Source organism: Thrips palmi, unplaced genomic scaffold (genome assembly GCF_012932325.1).
Source record: "Thrips palmi isolate BJ-2018 unplaced genomic scaffold, TpBJ-2018v1 HiC_scaffold_3, whole genome shotgun sequence".
Lineage (NCBI taxonomy): Eukaryota > Metazoa > Arthropoda > Insecta > Thysanoptera > Thripidae > Thrips > Thrips palmi.
Window position 1 is genome coordinate 8,120,059 of NW_023144630.1, and position 16,772 is coordinate 8,136,830.

General features: G+C 44.8%; 2 protein-coding genes across 3 annotated transcripts; one reads left to right on the plus strand and one right to left on the minus strand.

Moving 5' to 3' along the window:
• Positions 1–323: 323 nt before the first annotated feature.
• LOC117648279 (protein capicua homolog) lies at positions 324–13,208 on the minus strand. Of its 2 annotated transcripts, none has more exons than XM_034390715.1 (16): positions 12,966–13,208; positions 11,913–12,095; positions 11,412–11,667; positions 11,063–11,205; positions 10,320–10,499; positions 9,582–9,764; positions 9,296–9,502; positions 8,463–8,537; positions 7,926–8,101; positions 7,440–7,605; positions 7,170–7,343; positions 6,360–6,507; positions 5,611–6,063; positions 5,142–5,320; positions 4,879–5,029; positions 324–713 (listed from the first exon to the last, which is right to left on the minus strand). In XM_034390715.1, exons 2-16 carry the CDS (start codon positions 12,006–12,008, stop codon positions 631–633), a joined length of 2,670 nt encoding a protein of 889 aa, XP_034246606.1. In that variant the 5' UTR covers positions 12,009–12,095; positions 12,966–13,208; the 3' UTR covers positions 324–630. The 2 variants fall into 2 exon arrangements, with proteins under 2 accessions (XP_034246606.1, XP_034246605.1); XM_034390714.1 differs by lacking the exon at positions 12,966–13,208 and adding an exon at positions 12,247–12,298.
• Positions 1,159–2,378, plus strand: LOC117648280. Its single transcript, XM_034390716.1, has 2 exons — positions 1,159–2,189; positions 2,269–2,378. The coding sequence occupies exon 1, from the start codon at positions 1,185–1,187 to the stop codon at positions 2,166–2,168; it is 984 nt and encodes a 327-aa protein (XP_034246607.1). The 5' UTR covers positions 1,159–1,184; the 3' UTR covers positions 2,169–2,189; positions 2,269–2,378.
• Positions 13,209–16,772: the final 3,564 nt, after the last annotated feature.

Genomic DNA, 16,772 nt, shown 5'->3' on the forward strand with positions numbered 1-16,772 from the left:
TACAAAATTTCCAGAAAGTGTCCAAGGTCACTTTACTTTATGTCAGAATAAAGCTTACTCAATAACCAAATAGGTTTTTAATAAAAAATCATAAAATCGTGATCTTTCTACACCAAAAAAATGTTTTTACAAAGTGTTTTAACATGTGTGAGCCCCCTTAACTTTGAAATAAATAGGTAAAGTTGACCGCAAGAAAGTTATCCTTTCTTCGCTTCCAGGGTCTCAACGTTTTCCCCCAGTGATTGTTACTTGTCAACATGTGAGCTTGCCTATGTGGGACGTCAAGCTGCACCAAGAGGCATATGAAATAAAAAGTCTGGAACGAACCAATAAAACTTAGCTTTTAACTCAATTTTGACTGAAATTAATCATTAAGAAGTCAAACATAAAACCCTCAGTGCTTCTGCCTTCCATGGAGGGTTGTCACATCAATCAAAACATTGCAAGCGAATTACAATGAATTCAAACTTCATACAGGTAATATAAATAAAAAGATAAATAAATAAATGAATAAATAAATACAGATATACTACTAAAAGTCTTGATGGGAGGAAGAGGCAAGGTTGGCCAAGTTAACGAAAAAGGCAGCATCTCGGTCTTGGAGCAAGGAATATAAACCAGTCTACGCTTTCAGGAGCAAATTCCTAAGAATGCTGGCGTGGATGTTGCAGAGCTTGAGTTGCTATTTTGATGGGGAGCTGGAGAAGAAGAACCTGAAATCAGTTAAAGAAAAATGTGAATCAGACACCACAAATATGTTGTAATATTAATTTTTATTTGATGTGATTCAAAACTCCCTCCTGTGACTTGTTCTACAAAATTCTCATAGACTAGTTACAACTTCCTATTTCCTGTTTGCTAAGTTTCTCATGCTCTCTGTACCCTGCCTCCTTACTGAAGAAAAATAAATATACTCCTACTTCCGTTCTAGATCTTATCGTGTTCGTTCTTACTGTTCCCTCTCCAAATATTAATCAAGCTACATCTGCTTTAAATCTCAAATTTCTCAAGAGGTTATGGGCCCAGGACATCGCCCCAACTGCGCGTGATCGAGGGAAATGAAGATAAGAACGTAGTCCGAAGAAAAACTTCAGAAATTGGAATAGGCGGTGAAGAGGCGGTGAAGAGGTTAGGTCAACCACCACGCCACCACGCCAAAGCCAAAGAAGAGGAAGACGAAAAAAATGGTGCTCACACGCCAAGATTCGTCTGCGACTCAAACCAGCGGAGGCGGGACAACCGTAGTCGTCCAGTCTTCCCAGCACTCTCTCAAACTAAAGGGTGCTTCGAACTGGTGCGACTGGAAGTATGTCACAGAAATGCGGTTGCAAGCCCGCAAACTACAGGGTTGCATCAAGACAAGAATAAGTGAAGCTCATCTCGCCGATACCGAGTCTGCGGAGTACGAGCAGGATTTCCAAGCTCGCCTCGTAATCGTGGAGTCCCTCAGCGAGGAGCTGATTCGCCATGTGCGGACCCACAAAACTGCGTTTGATGCCTGGGCGGCGTTGTGTAACACCTACGAGGACAAGGGAGTTCACCAACGTTGTGCTCTGTACGAGAAGTTTTCAAACTGCCACCACAAGAACTTCTCTACTCTAGGCGACTACGTTATGGAGTGCCGGCACATCATGGAACAAGTGGCGTCAACCGGCAAAGTGATGGACGACGAGATGGCCGCCTGGTGGATGCTGAAGAATCTACGTGAGGAGTATTCCACCATCAGAGCGCTAACCAGTCGCCAGTGTGCATCAAGCTGCCCGACGGTCAGACAACCTTCAAATTCGAAGACGTCGCCACCGAACTTCAAAAAGAAGCACAGCGGGAGCTGGCTGAAGGAAAGGGCGGGAAAAGTAAAGCTGCTCTGTCCAACGTTGCCGGATCGTCCCACTGGCAAGGCAAGAAGAAGAACAACAGCTCCAACACCAAACCACAAGGCGGTGCACCGGCTGCTGCAGCGACAACACCGCCGTCGTCTGCTGGTGACCAAAACAAGAAACAATGGCCGCCGAAGCAGAGGACACAGTGCAAGACCTGCCAGAAGTTTCACTTGGGAAAATGCCGCTACGAGAAAACTGAAGATGGGCCTGTCTCCAACATGCCCGGCCCCAGCCATAGCGGACCTGCCGGGTGGTCAATTGGCAGTGCTGCCAAGTTTGCCGCCATGAGTGCAAAGTGTTGTGAAAAAGGTTCTGACAATAAAGTGTTGAGATGTATGTTGACTCTGGTGCTTTCAAAAGCCTGTGTAATGACAGCACTATTTTCCAGGATCTAAAAAGAAGTGAAAGTGTGGCCATAGACTGTGCGGGTAACCAGAAACTGTTCACAGCTGGTGAAGGCTGTATTAAGGTAAATGGTCCAAATGGGTTGAATTGCATTGAAGGTGTGGCCTACGTCCCAGAACTCAGTGACAACTTACTGTCAGTAAGCAGCATTTGTAAAAAAGGATCAGGGCTAGTAACGCTGTTTAATGAAGAAGGTTGCGGGGTCTACATGAGAGAAAATATTGTAGTTAGTGGGTCACCGCTCCTGCATGCAGAAGAGCGAAATGGCACATACAAGGTTAAATTCAGTGTAGACAAGTCTAAGGCTCTAAAAGTCAGTGATAATAGCCGCATATGGCACAAGAGATTGGGCCATCTTGGTGATACCAATTTAAACCTAATGCAGAAAAATTTAGTGGTAGGAATGGAGGGTGTGAGCCCTGCTGAAGAAAACTGTGAGGTATGTGTCAAGTCAAAAATGACTAGGGCTAGTTTTCCTTCCATTAAGGGTGAAAGATCTGCACAGATTTTAGAATTGATCCATTCAGATGTATGCAGTATGGGGTGTGCTAGTCTAGGGGGAAATTTCTACTTTGCAACCTTCATCGACGATGCAACAAGATACACCTATGTGGCATTACTTAAGTCCAGAACGTCTAGTGAACTGCTCGAAGCGTTCAAAGAATACAAAATTCTGGTAGAAAAACAAACTGGATGTAAGATTAAAATCCTAAGATCTGATAATGGAGGTGAATATTGCTCAGCAATCTTTGATGCTTTTCTAAAATCTGAATGAATAGTGAGTTAGAAAGTTTTGAGAAAAACAATGTGTATAAATTAGTACCCAAACCAAAAGGAAGAAATGTAATTAAGTGTAGATGGGTATTTAAAGCAAAAATAGGTGCTAATGGCTCAGTAGAGAGAGAGAAGGCAAGGCTTGTAGCTAAGGGGTTCTCACAAAAGTTTGGTCAAGACTACTATGAGACTTTTGCCCCAGTTGTGAGGTCAGAAAGTGTTCGTCTACTGATTGCCATGGCAAATGAGTTAGGCTATAATATGATACATCTAGATGTTTGCACAGCTTTCCTCAACGGTGATCTGGAGGAGACAGTCTACATGGAACAGCCCGAAGGGTTTGTTGATAAGAACTCTCCAGGTCATGTTTGGTTGCTACAAAAGGCCATTTACGGCCTCAAACAGGCATCTAGAGCCTGGAATTCAAAACTGCATGAAGTCTTAGCTGAGCTAGGCTATTACAGATCTAGATGTGATCCATGTGTGTATGTTAACAGCAATAGCGAAAATAGTTTCTGCTATGTAGCAATTCATGTTGATGATATATTTGTATTCAGCAATGATTCGGCTGAAGAAAATAGATTGAAAGGAGAGTTGTCAAGAAGATTTGCTATTAGAGATCTAGGAGACTTAAAAGTTTTAGGAGTCTCAGTAAAAAGGAACACTGAAGGTGGATCCATAAAACTGTCTCGGGAAAATGTACTTGGATAAAGTCATAAGTAGATTTAGTGCTGAAAAAGACTATGTTTACAAAACTCCATTGTTGCATGGTTTGTACCTCTCAAGGAATGAAGGTGTAAAGCCAGATGTTCCTTATCAAAGTCTCATAGGATCACTGATGTACTTGAGTCTGTGGACCAGGCCTGACATAACGCAGGCGGTTAATTATCTAAGCCAGTTTAATAACTGCTATGACTGGGGCCACTGGGAAAATGCCAGAAGGATCCTTGGTTATCTAAAAGGGACAAAAAAAATTTGGGGATAAATTACCATAAGAAAGGCTCTCTAGATGTAATTGGTTTTTGTGATGCTGATTGGGGGAATGATAGAGTAGACAGAAAGTCATACTCAGGATATCTATTTCAGATGGGGGGGGGGCCCAGTGTCTTGGCGAGCCAAGAAACAAGACTGTGTGGCTAAGTCGAGCACTGAGAGGAATATGTGACAATGAGTCTGGCTGCGATGAGGCAGCCTACTTGAGAAACATGCTTTGGGAGTTACGGGGGGGGCTAAAAAAAGCCCCCCCTGTGACAACCGGGGGATGGCCGAGGTTTCCAACCAAGGACCAAGCATTAGATATTAGATACCATTATTTAAGAGACTTGGTGAAGAAGGGAGTGATAGTTCCTATTTATGTCAATACTAAAGATCAGTTGGCTGACATTTTTACAAAGCCATTGGTGGCAACCACGTTTACAGATCTTGTGAAGAGACTGGGCGTAAAGTAAGGGAGTAAAAAATTAAGGGGGTGTGTTGTAATATTAATTTTTATTTGATGTGATTCAAAACTCCCTCCTGTGACTTGTTCTACAAAATTCTCATAGACTAGTTACAACTTCCTATTTTTTTTGCTAAGTTTCTCATGCTCTCTGTACCCTGCCTCCTTACTGAAGAAAAATAAATATACTCCTACTTCCGTTCTAGATCTTATCGTGTTCGTTCTTACTGTTCCCTCTCCAAATATTAATCAAGCTACATCTGCTTTAAATCTCAAATTTCTCAAGATAAGCAGATACAACATGTCTAATGTGAACCAACCCCCTGCCACAAACAGTATTTTGGACATTGACATTGTACTTGAGTGTCCATTGAGACCTACCTGGAGTGGTGCAGGCTGATTCGGATCCAGAGCGCAATGGACTGTTTAACTGGCCTCCTGGTGAATTATTGCAAGCCATCAATTTCTGGCGGACTTCCCTTATTTTTAACTGCAGACAGCTTTTATTTGGGAAGATATCACTGTGCTCGCTCTAAAAAAAGGACAAAAGCTTGTCAATAAATGGTAGGAACATTTTGTTTTGAGGGAGCTTACATTCAAATTCATGGTACAGAGATGACAATGCATGGATGGTAGGTACTGACCTGAAATGAACTTGTAGCAGCTGTTGTAGGGAAAAGTCCATGTTCATTAAAAAATTGCACGACGAGCTTGCGTCTCTGCTCAAGGAGCTTACGGTGTCCTTTCTCAGCCTCTTTACCAGTTCCTGGTGTTTTAGGAGTTCTCGGAGTGCTACCCTCAATATTTTCTCTGTGCTCGGCTCCTGATAATAAAAGCAACAACAAATATTAATGATTGAAAGTCAAAAATTTGTTATAAGGGGCTCTTCAGAACTGATAAGTTATCCCATGAACAAATATTCTAAACTTGGAGTAAAATTTTTCAAAAAGTCTAAAACTAAGTACTCTGCCTTCAGCACGTGCAATTGCAAATATCCCACTGATCCAATCACTTATCTCTTTGTTCAATAAACAAAGAGATGAGTGATTGGATTAGATGGAAAAATAACTCGTGCTCACTTATCCTTTCCAGCTTATCCACACGAACACATACCTCGACTAAATACTTCAGGATTGAAGTTGGGGCCGAAGAATGTGTTGCCAACAAGCTTGCCCGACTTTGGAGTCGGAGGAACAGATCCATCTGACGCCACTGTTTTGTCCATTGGACTCGGTCTTTCATTGTTTTGCACATTCTGATGCATTGCGTTAGGTGTTGCACATATAGCACTAGGCGACAAACATTCGTCAGGTTTAAATTGGGGTAGTGATGAAAACTTGACAGCGAAATTAACTTGTTCTAGCACTTCCTCCATGCCATCGTCGATAACCTTTCGGAAAAAGTGCTTCTTGGATGCTGCCGAAGGGGATGCCACTTCGGATGACGGCGTGTTTCCAATAATGGTAGGTTCAGAGGGATTCTTCAGTACTTCCGGCACAGATATAATCTGATTGTCCCGCTTATCTTCTTCATTTGCAAAACAACTAGAACTGGCAGTAGGCGCATCTGAAAACGAGAGAATGAATGAGTGAGCGCAGTGCTTGTACCTTACGGGAGTAAGGAAAGTGCACTGTGAGAAAAAAGTACGGAACATAACTGGTCAATAATTTGCCTGGAACGTCCGTACTTGCCAACTACGGAACGTTCCGTACTTTTTTTCCGTACCCATTTACATGGGTTCATATGGAGCAAGTACGGAACGTTCCGTACTTTCCTCCGTACCTCCGCACTATATTTTTCTGTACCATTTCCGTACAAAAATACGGATTTTTTTACAGTGGGACGCTTTTGACGAAGCATACCTAATAATTGTCGTCTTTGCAGAGGAGCAATGCCTAGCTGTGCAGGAGTCGGTGCAAGCACGAAAGTATTGGTGTCCTGGGGTCCAGCCTCGGAGGAGGACGGGGAGGGAAGATCAGTGGCCAACTTCGGAAGACTCCCTGGAAGCTCCTACAGAGACACAAGAAATAATTCAATTAGTTTACGTATGAGCACACGGTAAAAACGGTTCCTGGTTTTCCCAGGAACTCCCTGGAAATCGCCTATGTCCTGCCATAGGCTTCCTGAAAAAAAAAAAAACCAGGAACCGTTTTTACCGTGCAGACAAACCTAAAAAGTAGGAACGGCTTTTGTTCCTCTCTATTTCTTTTCAGCTACGCTATGAGCATACTGTAGTTTGTGTGGTGCAGTGCATTAAAACACACGTGCAATGCGTCCCGAAAATGCCCACATTTTCCGTACAAAAGTACGGAATTTTTTTTACAGTGTGCACACACTAAATGTTTTTGTACAAATTTTGTACGAGACATCACAGTTTTTTGTGCACACGAACTTTTCGTACAAATTTGGGCAAAATTTTGTGCAATTTTGTCCAATAATTGTGAAAAATGTGCAGTTTTTCGTACGAAAATTGTATGAAAATTTCGTGTGCACAAAAAACTGAGATGTCTCGTACAAAATTGTACATAACATTTAGCGTGCACCGATTTGGTGAAATGAAAATGTCTTCAAACGCATTGCGCACTAACTGACGCTATAGTCATAGCGTTTCGATTCTCAGTGCGTCGCAGCTCTTCCCCTCGCGAAGTATCCTTTTGAGCTCAGGAACCTACCTGTGTCTGACTGATGAGGGCAGAGGAGCCGGAGAAAGAAGTGCAATCCGATGTAGTGACAATCGACCCACTCCACGCGAAGGTCACCGACTGCTGGCTTCGGATTTGGCTTTGACTAGGTGAACTGTTAATAGAAACTTTGAAACAGCTGTCCTGATCAGTTGGCTTGACAACCTAAAGAAAACGCGCAAACAAAACAAAAGATCAGAACTTTTGAAAAAAAAAACGCATTACCCAACCTCCGAATGCCATAGGAACAAGGTGACTTACTTTTGGTGATATAGGTTTAAATGCGCCACCAGTTGGCTGGAAACTCGAGATGCCAGTTGGGCTTACCGGAGAGCGTTGCGGCTGAGCGACGTCCTCTGTCGTGACCGCTTTGTCGTCAATGGAGCACTCAATCTTAACAGCAACATCCAAGCCAGCTTCTGTTGTACTGCGAAGACAAAAAGAATAAAAACTAAACCCCCTAAATGACGAGTACACAACAAACGTCTCTACTTAGAAGTGCACACTTTCAAATGCATGCTTACATACATACACGTCTAGACGCATATTCGGCCACGTACACACACTTACAAATGCACACTTGGCAAGTACAAACTTACAACTGCATTCTTGGAGCTGTTAAACTCCATGGCATTTAAAAGTGTATAATCGTCAATCATGCATTTGTAAGTGTGTAATAAGTAGACTGGTCAGCTTGTGGAGTGAGCGTTTTTCTTTTCTTTTTCTTCACTTTCAGAATAAACTGACCTGGTGGTGATTGATGGTGTACTTGTGTCCACAACAGAAACTGGACTGACACGCTCTTGTGTAGACGCATCATTTTCGAGAACAGGTTCGGCGTCACAACGTGACTCAGACTCTGAATCAGTCCCCTTCTCAGGACACTTGGGGTTTGGTTCCTCGGTGGTTTCTTCACATATTACCTGCAGGTATGAAAAGTGACATTATTGACTTGGTGAAAAAGTAACATCACGGCAAAACCAAATTTGGAGAACTCCGCATGTATAGTATGAAGGTCGAATTTTAACTGCATAAAGAAGAATCGGCTCTAATCTCCTCACGATGTCTGACATGCGGTTGACGATATTTTCGGCTTAGAATTCTGTATTCTAATCCGTAAGCACACACAGTATGAACTTGGAGCTCACTATCAAGCAATAGGGGTAAAAAGTATGTTAAAAAGTTGATTTTAGTCTTTTTAAATTGACATTAGCGGAGTTCTCAGTCTCCACGCTACATTCCACAGACCCCAAAAAAAATAAAATTAAAAGGAACTTCGCATACCAATGGACCGTCTGAGAAATCTTCTTTGTCTTCCTCAATCTTTACTTCAGCAGGCGGAGGATCTAAAGCGGTCCCCTAGAGAAAAACAAAGATATAATGAGAACAATAATAGACGACAATATTGATCCATGAAGCAGAAGAAGGGGATAACTCAATTTTCATCATTTGTCAGCTGAAACAGAAAACTGTTTGCAGGGAAAACTTAATCCAATGAGATAAGTAATGCAATCGATTTTTTATCAAAAAAAGCATAAGTAATAACTGTGAAAATTTTCAAAAGTGTAACATCACTCTTTACATGGTTTCTGTGATTAAAATCTTTACGTTGGAATGGACTAAGAAACCACGTTTACTTAGTTCTCCGAAACGACCTGGAATTTGGAAACAATTCAAGAGGAGCTGAGGACTGCGTAGAGTCTATATTGCTGTGGTACATTTTTTGATTTACCTCTTTTTTCCAACTAATTTTCTAAAGTAAAGGGAGAGTTAAGTTGACTCTTCACATCAGATTCATAAAGAGATAAGTTATCTTTTGCCATTTTGTGCAAGGGAGTCCTGTGGACTTCGATTGAGTCACTTCCATTTTTCAATGAAATTTAGACCGTAAAAGGGGTCATGTTGAGTTATATCCATTTACCGTGTGGAGTTGAATCTAAACTGCTAAAAATTGAGTCAAATAATTTGGTATTCAAATGCAAACCATCCTGAGGCACAACAATGAGATAAAAGCTCAATTTGGAGATAAGTCAAATTATTCCCTTCTTCCGCTTCATGGATCAATATGTGAGAAGATTTCTTGATTAGGATGTTAATTAAAAACAGGAGTCACAAACCTCAACCATCTCATCCTCCCGAGGAGTTGCAACGACAGTAGGGACATCACTTGTGGCAGATGGGGAATGTGCGGCTTCCTCACTGCTTCCTTCAGACGCCACTTCTTTGTGGCAGGTCTCGTCTTTTTGCGAACTTGAGGACGTTTTCTTCTTTTCCTTGCTACACCACTTCCATTCTGGATGCGCCTTGAAATGAGCTTCTTTCACCTGGAAAATTGAAACAATTGTGAAGAAGCCAATTTTTAAGACTTATGGATGCAGAGACAAAAAAAGAATGTGAACGTACCTCAGAAGCCAACTCATGGTACTTTTTCTTTCCGTCACTTCCAAGAGCGTACCACCATTCACCTAGGATTTTCGATACAGTTCGATTATCTTGATTGGGGTGTCTCTCATGAACCATAGCTCTGTGTCGCTTGCTGAATATCATAAATGCGTTCATTGGACGACGGATTTTGTCCTTGGCCAACTGAAGTGAGAAATAAATCAATATAATAAAAGAATAGGCCTCAAAGCTTCGGTGTACACGAAAAAATGCTTGCGAGAAATTCTCCGGCAATGCACAGTGGGCCAGAAGACCGGCGCCAGCGGACGAAACTCTAGACGCGCTAATCACTTAACAGGGCTCGAACCGAAAGTGTGAGCCCACCAATGGATTCCTCGTTCGAAGATCAATCCATTGTTGGGGTCACATGTTCCATTCGAGTCCCATGGAGCGACTCTTGAGCTCAAAACGCGTGCGGCATTTTGACCGCCTCCACCGGTCCTCTGGCCCACTGTGCTTTGCATTACAAACTCTCTTCCAAACTATTTTGTTTGCTTTGCGATCTATCACTTAGCAGCTGCCAAAGAAATTCTTTGCAACGTTATTTACCGAGTCATCGCATCTTATTTACTACAATTTCTATGCAATGCGAAGAAAAACGTTTGCAAGAGTGTTCGTAATACATTGCCAGAGACGTATTGCGAAGTTCTTTTCTTTGCAAGCTTTCAAGTGTGAAGAAGTCCAAATCACAAGACAAACCTCCGAGGGATTTTCAAGCTCCTTGTCACTTTGCAGTGCACTGAGAGATTGGGTCCGTCTTTTCCCTGCGGTAGGGCCCGTAGTTCTATCACAATCAGGGGTGCGAGTGGAAGGTTCTGCTTCGAACGGGCCATCGTCCTCTTCAGTGTCAACACTGCCTTCCGTATATTCACCTTCGTCCTGTAAATTGCAAACAAATTAATCATCATTGTCAATAAATTGACACGAATTGTCAAGGCTGAGAGTGCACTTTAAACAAAACTTCACTGTTATTCAGCGAACATGGTGTCATATTCGATGAAATGAGAATCTTGTCACGTTTGATTGAATACGATGTAGCACTCGTTTGAACATGAGACGGACGCCTATTTGATAAGGGTGTGATTGAACGTGGATCAATTCAACCGAATGACATCGCTCGCAGCACGTTTACTAACTTGTTACTCAACTGTCAGTACTTGTGCAAGTAATTTGTGCAAACATAATACGTACATTTCGTTTGTCTAAGAAGTACTTAAGAATTGTAAAATAGTATACTGCTAATTGATTTTCGTCAATAGTTTTACAAAGGATTAGCAATACATACTTTGAAAACTAAGTATTATTCTTGCTTGAACGAATACGTACTTACTGTGAAAAAAGTCAGTAACGTGCTGTAAGCGACCATATTCAAATGAATGTGTCTAAATTAACATTCTAAAAGAATATGACGTCACATTGTTGAATAACAGTGCTGCACTTACCGATGCTGAGTGTGGCAGATATGGCTTGATTTGATACGCTCCGGCAACTGAAGGAATACTGTCCCGAAAAGTTGCTCGTGGGATAAAGGGCAGCAAGGTGTCCCACGCATAGAGGGGGGCTGGTGGGTCATCTAAGCTGAAACCTGCAAACGCGAAGGAACAAGTCCGCCCGCCCAACAGTGAAAATTAATTAAGAAACAAACAAAAGTTAAGGTGGGTTCTTTGAGTGGTAACTGTAGAGAAAAAAAGGGCCAGTTGTGAGGAGTTACATCATGGGTCGTGATATTCAAAAGCCATACGCCTTCGCATCTGAACACAAAAATAACTCAGTAAAATATCAATTACTTACCGCGGCTCTTCTCAGCGAAGTTTCTTTTCTGCAGCCGTATTACTGGTAACAGTTTCGTTGGAGACACAATGAGGGGACGATGGGCTATGCCGAAAGTCTTGACTTGGGCACTGCCAGCAAATCCCGAGAAGTCCACAGCCTTGGAAAGTGGTGAGGCAAACACACTCTGGGGCGGTTGAGACGACATTTCACTCGGAAGCGGTGCAGGGGGCGTAACCAATGGGAACACAGAGGACGCCATAGAAAAGGGCAGACACTGCAGGCAAAAACAAAAAAAGAAATGTAAAACATAGAGTTGACAAGATTCTAAAACCCCGTACACAGTGGGCCAGGTGACCAGTGGAGGCTGTCAAAATTTGAGCTCCAGAATTACTAAACAGGACTCGAGCCTAACGCGTATGGATTGCTCTCCGTACGGGGAATCTATTGGTGGATCAAGTCCTGTTCAGCTATTCCGATGCTCAAGACGCGTGTTATGCCGGTACCCGAATGAGATATTACCTGAATGAAAGGCTTAGATTCAAAACCCGGTTCTTCTACTTCTGCCGGATCGTACTTGCGCTTTTTGGGTAATTTCGCTACATTCATGAAGTCCATCCTGGTCACTCTTCCGGTGTTGTGCGCTGGGTTTCCTTCAGAGTGACGTGTCACGATATAGTCCACCGGACGTGATGAACCGTTTTCCTGTTCAAGTCAAATCACCGTTCGTAAGACTAAGATTCCCATGTTCCATGTTCCCTTGAAAATATCACCAAGTTGTGGTGACATTGTAATCATTTAAAGTAATGAACATTTCATCCACGATTTTGTCAGAAAATGGCAACAAATTTTTTACAGTGTAGATAGTCATCATGTGTGGAAATTACGCCAGAGATCTCGCGCATGACAACACAGGTAGCCAACGAATGTGACGTCACGTTCGTTTTCATGTGAAAACGGCGATGTAGCTAGAGCGTGACAAGCGGCTAAAATTCACAGGCAATGACGAATGTGACACGTCGCTCCGCTTCGCTTATTGTCACATTACTTCGGGTGTGACACGCAATCAGAAGGTGAATTGTCACATTAAAACGAATGTGACACCTGGTACGCACCGACATGTCGTATCCAAACGAATGTGACACACATGTACTGTCACGTTCGTTTCAATGTGACGTGCCCGACTTGTCACGTTCGTTTGAATGTGACATGCCATGATTGTCAGATTGGGGTGTCACGCTCGTTTCAATGTGACATGTCACATTCAAACGAACGTGACAGTACATGGGTGTCACATTCGTTTTAATGTGACAGTTCGCCCTCTGATTGCGTGTCACACCCGAAGTAATGTGACAAAGCAGTGCGGTGTGTCACATTCGTTTGACTATAACTTTTCACCGTTTGTCACGCTCAATCCAACATCGCCGTTTTCACGTGAAAACGAACGTGACGTCACATTCGTTGGCTACCAGTGAAGCATCACAAAATTGTAACTGCAACGGCACCCAGTGGGTCAACCCTTCGAACACGCGCCGAAAATAAAACAAAACCAGCCCTTACATCACTGCACTGTACCTGTGTTCACAGCAGCATAGAATGAAGGCGGTTCGTCTGGCGTCGCCACAAGCCGAATTCACTCCGATCCACGAATGTGGTTTACCACTCGACTAACTCATAACGCTGGCAGGACAAGCGCCAGGCCGCGAAGACGCTCCTTGACGTGCAGAAGGCAGGACGACCGTCGCGGAGCAGGCGAGAGCGACCGACGCGAGGACTGGACCGGACCGTGAAAGGCGACGCACTGCACTGCTCTGCGCGCTCCGCTGCCAAAATCCCCAGCTGGCCCAGGGAGCCCCTCCCCTCCTCCGTCCCGCCCCTCCTGTTCGGCCAACTCGGGCCTGCAGCCTGATTCCGAGAGTCACCTCTCGTACCTCTCGTCGCGCTGTCTCTCTCGCACTCGTGGGGCGTCCCGAGTAGGTGCGAGAGAGACAGAGCGACGAGAACGACTCTCGGAATCGGTCTACTGCCTGTGGTCGTTCCTAGAAGCGCAACGCCCTTGCTGGCTCTTCTCCCGTCGGAGGCTCGGTCTACCTGCAGGCTGATTCCGAAGGTTCGTTTCCTCGCTCTGTCTCTCTCGCACTCATGGAGCGTCTCGTCAGGGTGCGAGAGGGACAGAGCGACGAAACTATCCGTCGGAATCAGGTGGCTGGCACGGCCCTGAACCGATTGCAGCGCTTCTGCGAAACGGTCCGAGAGAGACAGACAGAGAGAGAGAGAGAGAGAGAGAGAGAGAGAGAGAGAGAGAGAGAGAGCAGACAGACGACAGACAGACAGACAGACAGACAGACGACAGACAGACAGAGTGGCGGCACAGCCCCTCCCAACTAAGTAAATTACAACAAAATTCACTTTTGATATTAGTTTTGTTTTTGTTGCAGGAATCCACAATTTTCGTAGTACGCAGGATGCTTCAATTCAATAATCTCCCGTAGAATTGATTTGCACAATAAATATCCCGAAACACACTTCAATTTCAATTTCTCCTCTAATTTCTTCCTTTCCTCACCACTCTCTTCTCCTTCTCTCTCTCTCTCTCCGCTTGCCCCGTAAGTGGCATGGTTCTTTTACACATGGATGAACTTAATTCGCAGACAAACCAGGCCGTGGCGTAATCGTAATATATTTTATTATCACAACCGTCCACTTTCTTGGAGAAGCGAGTCCTGAAACAGATTGTACCTACGAATATTTTCGCATCGTCTACAGTAGCGTGCGCAAGAGGAACAGGGGGCGGAGTAAGCGCACTACCCCCTTTTTCGGCTCACTAAACAGCCGCCTGGAAGGTAGGCAAATTGCGTCACATCCTCATGTAAGTAAGTAGGCATGGCCTGACGCCAGATACTGAAGTATCACCTTTGGATTTGCAGTGTCTAGAATTTTGCACGAGTGACTTGCACACGTGCAATTCACATAAAATTGTGCGTAAAAACGCATTTTTGCAAATTTGAGCTTAAGTTTTTGCCAGACGTTAGACAGACCTGTTTAGAATCATGCGCGGCGCACGCAGTTCAAAACTGCACACAATTGAGCGCAACGTACGTACGTAGCGCATGAAATTCGTACATTTTGAAACGCATTCACAGTTTCGTGCATAGCTTTTGCACCAAAACCAAGGGGAAATAACTCCAGTCAAATTTGTACACCACAATTCAGCAAACAAGTAAAACTCATCAAAATTTATGAAATTTCATTATTCTTCTCAAAATTCAGTAAGTTTTTGCCTGAAATTCATCAAAATTCAGCTGAAATTCATTGGATTTGTACACTGAAATTCACAGTGATTTCCCCTTGACCGCAAAACCTACGTAGTGACTAGCGTGCGCCTTGAGAAAAAAATCTTCAGCGAAACAAGTTTGGACCGCCAGAAAATGACCACCAGCTCGACGAGGAAGCACGCGAGCGCGACGGGCAAGCCAATCATGAGGACGTTGAAGCACGGCGCGATGTCGCGCAGCTTGAGCCTCTTGGGGGCGGCGGCGATGTTGGCGGAGGCGCGCGGCGCGGCGGACGCGAGGAAGCGGCCGAACTTGTAGCGGATGATGCCGGCGTTCTGCAGGCGCAAGACCCGCGTGGAGAAGGCCTCCACCAGCGGGTGGTCCTTGCTGAAGTACGTGGTGACGGGGAACAGGTAGAAGGGCGGGCTGAGCATCCGCAGCCGGCTGCGCTGCCCGGCCGTCAGGTTGACGTAGAAGGTGGCGGCGTTGAGGAGCAGCGCGAAGCGGCCCTCGCTGCGCACCAGGTCCCCCAGGCACCGCGCCGGGTCCGTGAAGCAGTCCACGATGGCGGGCAGGCGCTCCAGGCTGCCCGGGCGAGGAGGGACAATGTTTTACAGGATGAGTTCACGCACAGTGGGCCAGAAGACCGGTGGAGGCGGCCAAAACTCCAGACGCGTTTTGAGCTCCAGAGTCCAACGGTGAACCAAGGATAAAATTATTCTCTAAGCGTAAACGATTTAGACCCTTAGGGGGGTCAAATCGTTATGCCTTCGGAGGGCATTAAATTGGGCTTGAAATCCTATACCATTTACGCCTCTCCAGGCATACGTTCTGGCCCTTGCAGGGCGTAAATGGCGTAATTTTTATACCTTTGTTTTACCAGTGTCGCTGAACAGGACTCGAACCAGACGTGTGACCCCACCAATGGATTGCTCTCAGAACGAGGAATCCATTGGTGGGGTCACACGTTCGGTTCGAGCCCTTTTTAGCGACTCTGGAGCTCAAAACGCGTCTAGTGTTTTGGCCGCCTCCACCGGTCTTCTGGCCCACTGTGTGGTGGAGGCGGCCAAACCTCTAAACGCGTTTTGAGCTCCAGAGTCGCTAAAAAGGGCTTGAACCGAACGTGTGACCCCACCAATGGATTGCTCTCCGAACGAGGAATCCATTGGTGGGGTCACACGCTCGGTTCGAGCCCTTTTTAGCGACTCTGGAGCTCAAAACGCGTCCGGAGTTTTGCCGCCTCCTCCGGTCTTCTGGCCCACTGTGCGCGTGTGGCTTACCCGCTTTCCTGCTCCTCCGTGAAGACGTTGTAGATGGTCTCGTCGTGGGCGCCGACGGGGACGCCGTCGGCGACGAGCTGGTCCACCGAGGTCACGTGCACGAACCGCGGCCGCATGGCGTTGGTGGCGTACACGGAGCGGCGCACGGTGTTGACGCTCACGGCCCCGAAGGCCAGGCTGAGCCACAGCAAGCGGTCCCACCTGGACGAGGGGTCTTCAACTACCGCGCACACGCTTTACACGCTAAATGATTTGTACAAATGTTGTACGAAATTTTGCACAAAAACAGGGAATTTGTGCAGTTTTTCGTACGAAAATTTTTAGGAAAAGTTCATGTGCACAAAAAGTGTGCAAACCTTACGAAGTATTTTGAGCATACATAGTTCAAACTACTTTACTTTGTTCTACGAAGAAATAGTTCGTAACACACGACGTATTTTTCATACTAACATTCACTAATTGTTTTTTTTGTACAAATTTTGTACGAGACATCACAGTCTTCTCTGCAGATGAAATTTTCGCACAAATGTGTACGCGATTTTGTACACATGTGTGGGGGGAAATGTGCTACATATTTGTCGCACGAACTTAGTACGTGAAGTTCACCTGCTCAAAAAACTGCGATGTTTGGCGATGTCTCGTACAATTGTATAGTGAAGTTCATTTGCTACTACTCTGTTAACTCAACAGTATACTCAGTACACTCTCTTCAGCGTGTACTGACGAGTACACTTTCTTCAGCGTGTGCTCACGAGCACACTCCCACGAGCGTGTACTCAACTGCATATATATCCAGGATCTGAGCACACTCTCGTTAGAGTGTACTC

Excerpts from the sequence above, each read along its gene's own strand:
- LOC117648280 (XM_034390716.1), top strand. The coding sequence starts at position 1,185 with ATGGTGCTCACACGCCAAGATTCGTCTGCGACTCAAACCAGCGGAGGC.
- LOC117648279 (XM_034390714.1), bottom strand. Across the intron at positions 11,206-11,411 it reads CTTCGCTGAGAAGAGCCGCG|GTTTCAGCTTAGATGACCCA; the intron begins GTAAGTAATTGA and ends TCGCGTTTGCAG. Across the intron at positions 9,503-9,581 it reads ACCATGAGTTGGCTTCTGAG|GTGAAAGAAGCTCATTTCAA; the intron begins GTACGTTCACAT and ends TCAATTTTCCAG.